A 9,435-nucleotide genomic window follows, 5' to 3' on the forward strand; every position below is an offset into this window, starting at 1 on the left:
ATGAATGACCAAGTTTTATGATTCTCAAAGCCATAGATCTATGTCAAGGAAATCTAAACAAAACCAAAGTGCATCTATCCTTATTCCTTTTAAAAACAATTCACAAAATGGACCATGATTATCAGCCTTTCAGTGACTGTATGCTACCATAAAATTTTGTCAGACTATCTGTCTTACCATATTAACGTCAAAAGAGGATTCGTCAAAAACAACAAGTACGCCTAAATTCTCTTGTCTTATTAAAGTCAATTAGGTATGTATCTTAAAAGTTTGTTCATTTTGTTGATGAGCAATTATTTTCAAACTTCTAGAATATTATTCAAATGCCAATTTCTATCCATTTTTTACTCAGCAAAGAAAGACAGAGAGAGAGATAGGAAAATAAAGTTAGTTATTTTTTTTAAAGGAAATGGGTGCAAAATGTGTAGCTGGAAGATATGTCATCCAGATGGTCATTTAAAAACACTATGAAGAATAAAACTGTTTATTTCTCCCTTTCCATTCCTGTAAACTGTGAAAGATATCAGAAAATGTGTGAACTTTGGAGCATTTCCTTGTGTCAACAAGGGCATATTCTACCACTAAAGACTTGTACCAAAGTTCTTTCTCCATTCAAATTTTATAAGATTGAAAAATGTTGCTTAATTTTTTTTTACTTTAGGTTTCTTCATTTATCACACCTAGCAGACAAATGTCTAATGAATGACATTAATTTCCTTATTCATGATCTGGTGAGGACTAGTCGTTATTTGTAATATTAGTTTTTGATACATTTTGTAGCGCAAAGTATATATATTTCTTTTTCACTTCATATTTCCTTTCTCTTAACCTCTTAGAGGCAATTTGCGGTATATAAAATTATTATCATAATAATAACTTCCTACATTCAGTGAAATAAAAGACCATATGATAGTACACTGTACATCATTTATACTCCAGACCCATGTGCAATTCTAGACTTCTAATATCTTATTTGGTTCATTAATCTAATATTCATTTTCTCTAAGAAATAAACATGCAGGAATGCAAAATTACATTAATAATTCAATCAAAATGAGAGGAACAGCAGCAGTGACCATGTACAGTGTAGCTGTTCTTAAAAACAGGGAGTCTAATGCATGTTAGGCCCCGTTGTCATCATTTCAATTTACAGCTTTTTGTAGGTGCTAATCCCCAAGCAGTAGTCATACAAACACGTCACCGCACTTTATGCGTGAACAGTACAAATGAGTCGACACATCGTTATAATGAGATTCTCTTAGTATGTGGACCAATGCTAACTCATACACACGTGGAGGGATGGTCGCGGGGAAGCACGGTCATACCCACGATGACTCATTGATTGGTTCTGCCAAGCTTAAATCCTTCTATTTAAAGGTGGATATCATTACTAGGGCAGATCATAAAAATATGATTTTATTTTATTTTCATCTTGGAGACTGGAAATTATTACAGTGGGGATCACGTGAAGATATCATCTGAGGGTGAATCATGGATAGATTATATTATTCGATATGTTAGCATTAGCAAGAAGAAAGCATTATGAATGGTGTGACTCAGATGCTTATGGGTACAGGTAGTGAATAAGGAATCAATACATAATTGACCAAAATAAAGAAATGCAATATGATTATTATCATCACGGTAATGTGTTTTTGAACTGTAAGTTGGTTTTGCCCTTCATCATCCAATTATTGGCCCCTTATCATTTCAAGGGATGAATATATGAAGGAGAACCTTGTTGCCAAAACATTGGAGAGCGAAAGAGACTACAAATGGAAAAGTGAAGTTTAACAAGTCATTACAGAGGAGCATTGTGAGGGTATTCAAAGGTAGTCCAAAAATATGAATACAGAGAAATGGCGGTGATGGAAAAGTGAAATTTAATAGGCAATCAACAATGAGTCATAATATGGTCTGGTTTTGTGGTTTCTATAATAAAGCATGATTTATGGTAATCAAAAGTGGAGTTGTATTGTAATCCACTTCTCTCTTACTTGTGTGAAATAGTAGAATTCTAGAGTAAATGGGTTTTTCTTTGCCAACTGTTGGAAATTATACTATAGTGGGAAGACATACCGAGTATCATAACTGTAGTACGAGTATGGTCATTTTCATAAGTTAAAATCAGAATAGTAAGTAGTTCATGAATGAACAATTAAGAAATTAAAATCATCATAATAGGCAAATTATCTTTAGACCCTCCTGTATTCATGTAACATATAGGCCTATCTTTTTTTTTTGGGGGGGGGAAGGGGGGGGGTAAAACAGGTTCCATAATATGCATGCTTTTTACTATTGCCGATGAGAAAAATATAACGAAATAAAGAACAATTGATTCATGAAGATGTCAGAAATAAAAATGATTTAGAGGGCAAAAGATTAATGTTTTTTTCATGTAATATATGATCATCAAACAGCAATTTAAAATACAATCATCAGTTTTGATTTTTTTTTTATAAATGACCTTAAATTTTGCTGCATCAGTAAAAAGCAAGGACAGCTGCTTCAATAAGCAATAATGGATTTCTAACTCAAATGGGAAATAAATTGTAACCTTTGCAATATCAGAACTATCATTGTCTGGAAATGGACTTGGTTGAGTAGTATAGTCCAATTGAAGGTAGATATTGGAATGTCTCTATCTTCAAGGTATGACGATCAAACACAGACAAATGCAACACTATCAGAACAAAACGTAAGTTTCTCAATACTGCTTCTCTGTAATAAAACTGGAATCAAACTTTGAACCATTCAAAGCCAAGATGTTCATCATCTCCTTGACTGCAATATTGGAAGATGGAACATGGGACGTTTTCACCTTGTCTCTAGTAAACCCCTTTTTATTGGTTCTGCAATGGACTCCCGAGATGTCTTCAGGGGCTTCTGAAGTGGAAATGATTGACTGATTGGATTGTGGGATAAAATGCGGCATGCTGGGAAGTGTAGTTTCATCGTCCCCCTCCGGCTACGGGATTTGCCCCCATATTGGATTACCTCTCCGATACAATCATCACAATGGCGGTGCACTTTCAGACGATTTTGCCAAACGTTTCCGCAGAACTTGAATCGCAAGCTTTACCCTTCATATGGCTACTCCGGGGCTTACAAATAAAGAGAGAATGGGCTACTTTGTGTTGTAAAATTCGATACAAGCTCATGCATAGCACCACACTGCATGATCAACGGAATAAACGCTTGTAACCTGATTTTGGCCTGCTCCAGGCTGTAATTGTAGAATGGCATTATCAACACAACCAAATTACCCATTTTGGATTTCCTTCCCTGTGCATGTACTGTCAAGGTATTTCTGTGAGTCATTATAAAAACAAACCCATTTTTTTTCACCAGACAAAATACTCTTGCTTCCAACATACGGTATACAATTTTTACAAGAGCATCAGCCATGCTCTCCTAGGCCCTGTAACATTTATACAAGCAATAGATCATATAAATTATTGACATGATTGCAAAACGTGGCCAATGTGATCACTTGCGAAAATCAACCTATGATCAGTCCCCTAGATTTGTACTACATTCTCCTGCTGATTTATAAGACTCTAATATCATCCTTACTTTGAAGAGACAAGGTACATGTACTTCAAGCTTACCCTTTTCTTGCTACAATAGATTTGCCATTTCTTTTCGGGTGACAGGCTGAACATGCGTTCCTTGTGCTGGGCTACGAGATCTAACTCTTCCTGTAGGTGAGGGGAAAATACAAAGAAAACAGAACAAATATCAGTAGGGCTTTCAGTCATGACGTTCCACGGTATACATCTTTATGACATACCGAGAATAACCTATTTTCAAAGACAATATCCAACCAAGACTTGACTAAAATGTTTCAAATTTGTTTTCTTCTATATTCTGGGTCATATGGATACACAAATATACTTTTTAGGTACCTGTAATATCAAAAGTCTGATCCATGATTACTCACTTTCCAAAAGCATTCATGTATGTTATCTATTTTGTAGTTTTGTGACTTGATTTTACATATAAAATACATACAATATTCTTTGTAGACGACACAATTGGGGAACACTGTGACAAAGTTATGTAAATTTTATTCAGAAACTTTACATAACATTCCCTGTTTCTATTGATTTAGAGAGTGTCTTTTTGTACCAAAACGGTCTTCCGGTGCTCAGCAAATGTGCCATTTTACCAGGTAAAAATATCCTTTACCTTTACCGGCTGTAACCTTGACTTGGGGTAGAACTGTCACCATACCACATCCCATACAGGAGAGTGATAGGAAACCTGTACGGATGTGTGTCCTGGAATCTAAAGTTGACATGATTTTGGTTCGAATTTGACAGATGTCTGCATTTGATCTATCAAATGCCTTCATACTTTACACTTTGAGTCTCTTATGAACGTTTTAATTGGCCATTAAAGTATGAAGGGGGACCCCATGTCTGCACACCTGACAATCTTAGTCTAACTATGATTGATCATATTTTTTGCTTGTGTCACAAAAATTTTCAGCTAATAATGTTCCATATATTCTTACAAGTAAGTCTGTCAAAAATCTAATAAAAAATGAGAGATTAATATGACTTTCTTGAAAAAAAACTTGGCCAGTCATTTCCAGACTAAACAAAAAAATGATGCTCCATGTCTGCGCACCCTTCACTCTACACACGATTCAGGAATTTTGATGAGAATAATAAGGGCTGAATTTTGAGGCTGTCACATGAAATGCCATTTTTCCCACAATTTGGGTCAGATTTTTTAATGAATATCTTTCTATATATTATGTAAAGTATAAGTTTGTGGCTGTTGCATGTACATGTATTTTTTGCATATTCACATGAGATCTCATGAATCCCAAATGTACCATTACATCCCCTATCAATATGACTTTGATGAAAACATGTAAGTTTGGTTCCCCAAAGTAAAAAAGAAATTGCTACAAAAGCTACCTACAAAGGCAACAATGAAACATAGTGAATTCTTGATAACAAAATTGTCTTGTTTCTTTGATAAACTTTAAAAAATGGGGAAAAACATGTTCATGTACACAATGATTTCTGTTATGGAAAGGGAGAGAAGATGGAATATAATTTTTTACTTAATAAATTACATACAATGTAATGTATCTAGACTGACACTCGTTTGGAAGCAAGATATCTATGTCACAGCTATGTCAAGCTAAAGGAGTGTAGTAGTATGGCAAAAAGGTTGTAGTAAAAACTAATTATCATGTAGTAGCCCCATGAACTGATGTACATGTAAGTCTGCAGTATCTAATTAACAGGATAGCAGTTGTCTTGATTACATAATGTCGATATGATACCGAATCTCTACCTATTATGTAAGAAGTAACGTTCAAGTGCATTATTTCCTAATGATTTGGAATTGCATTTTGGTCATTATTGGTTATTTGTCAATAATGAAGAAAAGCTAGATTCAAGAGCATGTATCCATGAACACTGCAGTTTTATACATGTGTATATTTTTAGATTTTTTTACTACGAAAGAAAGCCTATATTATTCATTAGACATATACATGTAGATACAGTTTAATTAATCTCAAAATCAGAGCCTTTAGGGTAAATAGATCTAGTATCGACCAATAGTAAAAACAGTGATTATCCATTCACCATTATATAAAAACTTGGTTCTTTTCTTTTCATATCAAAATTCATTGAATTTATCTTTGCAAATCAGAATTCATGTTTATGCTGTGTATATTTTTATGACAAAACAGAATTTTGTGATCAAGTTTAAAATGAAATAATAGGTTTTCAGCAACGGAAAAGACATTTTTCTTAAAAATTGAAAATCATTGTGCCTATAGATTTCCCGATGCTTGAGCTTGCTCGTCAAACAATTTGCTAGATCACTCTGTTGATGTTGAAACAAAAAATTGAAGCTCTGAGCATGAATTTCTCTTCTCACATAGAACATTCACAAGATTGAACATATGGGATTGTTTATGATTTTTTGAGGCATGCAGAATCCATCCATGCTTTCAACATTTGCAAAGCTGATCATTCCAGACTGGTTCCCTTTCCTAATATGGTCATGAGACAAATCGTCTTCTTTTAAAAAACAAAGGGTAATGTTGGTATTAAGGAAACTGCAATGAACCATTCATTTTGTTAGTTTTCAGTGAACAATTTTGTAGCAATTTTTACTAGAATAAATTGTGCATGTATACCCACTATATATATAGGCCCTTTATCTAAAAACACAGAATATCACCAATTATCATTGCTGCTGCATTTTCTACATAAATTGCAAATAAGGACCCCTTTCTGTGTGATGTTGGTTACATTATCAAGAGATGAAAAATGAGTAAAAGGAAAATTGTTTTCAGTATTCATCCTGTCTCATGCAGTTATTTGATGGTAGACCCCCCCCCCTCATACTTAATGTTAAGCTTATCTCTCTTCAGTGACTTTTGATTTTTTGTTGCAAAGGAATACAATACAAATATTCTTACATTTCCTTGCTATTCAGATTGATACATTCCCAGATAGTTCACTGAAAATTTTCATCTAATCGGTGTACAGTCACAAAATATTACCCATTTTATTTTTCAGAAAGTGTTTGTAAATGAGGCTTTTCAGAGATATACATTCATAAATGCGTGAGTTCTAAATATTGGCTTCCTTCCAGTAACCATACATGACCTTGGCTTACAGATAACCTTCACTTGAAAGAGTTCCAAAACTCGTGGTGATCTTTAACAAGAATATGAATCCAATATTTGGCACAAAAATAGGCTTTTTCATAACAAGACAGTGTCCTTTCTCCCTTGAAATAAAAATTGTCATTAGTCACAGGAAAACAATTTCCTTTTGTTTCCATTTTGGTATAATATCCTTTCTTGTTAATGTTTTTATTTTCTTTTGAAAAGGAAATTTGTTCACTTATCCACATGTAACAAAATGAGAAGGCATAAGATGGCTGCAAACTAATACATCCTAACAATGGACATGCTTCAGGGATGGTTTTATACCAAAAAATAATAAAGATATGTGGTTTTTCTCATTTTGGTCAGATTCCAACAAAATAAATTGTCATGTTAACTGGCTAAATATAATAACTAAAGTTTTTAACTAAACTTAAGTTTTTATTTCATATCATGCACTACGTGACAATTTTTATAGAACACAAACATTCATATAATATGAGGTTAACTAGAACAGTGACCAAACTTTAAAAGAGGCTTTAACCTACACTGTATGCTATTCTCAAAATCTCTGAAGTCTGAATGAAGGAGACTTGGCGCAAAAAGAGGAAATATATATTTTAAGAAAGAAGGAAAAGTATCTGAGCTGATATTGCTATCAAAAGTCATATCCGTTTAAGGTCATATAGCACGTGAATCAACACTGGTAGTTTGAAATCTGGAATAAACTATCAATTTTTTTAATGTGTAACCCAGAAGGGTTTATTTTGAGCCTGATATTTATAGGTTTTAATTTGAGAAGGAAGACACGTCTGAGCAGTAAACAGTCTTGACAAGATCAGGGGGTAAAAATAAGCGTGACTACTGAGTCAGGAGTGGAGTGTTCCTTTGTGAAGATGACTTGTAGTTCGATTTGCTGCCATTTTGTTTCCAAAAGTACATTATCAACATTAATTTTAAAGGAGAATGAAACTCTTGGAGCAAGTTACCTTTTGTGAAAGCAGAAAAATCAAAGAATAAGATCAACAAAACTTTGAGTAAAATAGGACTAACAATAAAAGAGTTATGAGCATTTGAATGTCGAGATCACTAATGCTATGGAGATCCTCCCATTGGCAATGCGACCAAGATCTGTGATGTCACACACGTACAACTCTCCCATTTGGACACTGAAAATATACCCCAAAACATCTCTTTTTGCTCATTCTAATCATATGACAAACGATTCATCAATGATATAATGTTGTGAAACCTCTGTACTTGTCATCTCATAAAGAGAACACCTCACCTTGTGATAGACTCTATAAAAGTGAGAATATAAGTGAAATAAGTACTAAAGTAATGAGGGAGTTGTACGTGTGTGATATCACAGATCTTGGTCGCATTGCCGTTGGGAGGATCTACATGGCACTAGTGATCTCAATATTCGAATGCTCATAACTTTCTTATTATTCATTCAATCTTCCTCAAACTTTCAACAATATGTTTCTTTGATTTTTCTCTTTGATATGGATTCAGCTGGTTTCAAGGGTTTCATTCTCCTTTAACTTACATTATAAAACATTCTATACAACATCTAAAAACAATTATCAATTGGATCAAGCATGTGAGACTGCTTAACGTGAATGAGCCAGCAAAGCACAGAACTTCTTGATAACTTTCATCTATGTTAGGTATGCCTAAGGTTTCAACAGATAAAGATCTTCTAAATCTTTAGAGGACTAAAAGGATTATCAGAGAATAATCTGTACCGTACCTGAAATTTCAGAAAGGCACTTTAAACAAAAGTGGGCTGTGTTTTCGAGTGGGAATCCTGTTCAGCTTTTTGTCACTTCGGATTCTCCCATTTCAGTACACACAAAACAATGGAGAATGAATGAATAATGCTGCCAAAGGTGCGGAGCAGGATTCCTAAGAAAGACATGGCACAGAGTTTTGGAAAGGTGCCTTAAAGTAAAGTTAAGGATTTAAAGCTATTTCATTGAAGTGTTTCTTACCACAAGTTCTTCAAACTTTGCATTGAGTTCGTCTAGGGGTGGCATGGGATCCTCCTCCTTGATAGTCTGTAGGATCATGTTGTTGTCCACCACGATCTCTGGCGTTTCATCTGCGCCACCCAGGCAGCAGAGCATGCTCCGCCTTTTGGCGGGCATCTTGGTAGCGTGACGTGCTGTCCAACCTTACACTTTAGCTGTTACATGAAGTCCCAGGGTGAATGAAGAAACCTGCTCAGAAAAAAAAAGAAAAAAGTTGTTACTTTACAGTTTAGTGTTGCCCAACATCTTCAACTTTTCTAAATTATCTAGAAGATTTAAACTTTAAATCCCTGAAATTACAACAAGAATAGTTGGGGATATCTTTTAAGGAAGACATTAATCTGCCTGCCAGTCTCCAGCAGGTGAGAAAGCAACAAGATAGAAGTCCTTGAATGGTGTGAGCACTGTCGTGGGGGCCAAGAGGTAGCCTGGCGATTCAAGGTAGTCAAGGTAGAGTTTACGATGCCTTGAGCACTGTATTTGATGGATTCGGTGGACAAGTGCACTATATAAGTATCATTATTTCATTTCATCACAAATATCAGTGTCACCAATAGGTGGTTTCAGACCGCCTCGAAGTTCGCCAGTTCCAGGTATTCTCTGATCGGGAAATTTACCCCGATCAGAAAATACCAGGTATTTTGGCGGTGTGAAAGCAAACTACGCGTAATATCCCCGAAAGAAAATACCCGATAAATAGTAGGTACTTGGCGAAATTACGAGAACTTTCGCGGGGATTTTTCCAAGGTC

General features: G+C 34.8%; 1 protein-coding gene across 1 annotated transcript; it reads right to left on the reverse strand.

Annotated features, from left to right (window-relative positions):
* Positions 1–654: 654 nt before the first annotated feature.
* Positions 655–8,876, reverse strand: LOC129265994 (disheveled-associated activator of morphogenesis 2-like). Its single transcript, XM_054903884.2, has 2 exons — positions 8,647–8,876; positions 655–3,701 (listed from the first exon to the last, which is right to left on the reverse strand). Exons 1-2 carry the CDS (start codon positions 8,800–8,802, stop codon positions 3,573–3,575), a joined length of 285 nt encoding a protein of 94 aa, XP_054759859.1. The 5' UTR covers positions 8,803–8,876; the 3' UTR covers positions 655–3,572.
* Between the last annotated feature and the right edge of the window lie 559 nt (positions 8,877–9,435).

The sequence above is a fragment of the Lytechinus pictus genome, chromosome 7, assembly GCF_037042905.1.
Source record: "Lytechinus pictus isolate F3 Inbred chromosome 7, Lp3.0, whole genome shotgun sequence".
NCBI classification, from domain to species: Eukaryota; Metazoa; Echinodermata; class Echinoidea; order Temnopleuroida; family Toxopneustidae; genus Lytechinus; species Lytechinus pictus.

Excerpts from the sequence above, each read along its gene's own strand:
- LOC129265994 (XM_054903884.2), bottom strand. The coding sequence starts at position 8,802 with ATGCCCGCCAAAAGGCGGAGCATGCTCTGCTGCCTGGGTGGCGCAGAT. Across the intron at positions 3,702-8,646 it reads CAAAGTTTGAAGAACTTGTG|GAAGAGTTAGATCTCGTAGC; the intron begins GTAAGAAACACT and ends CCTCACCTACAG.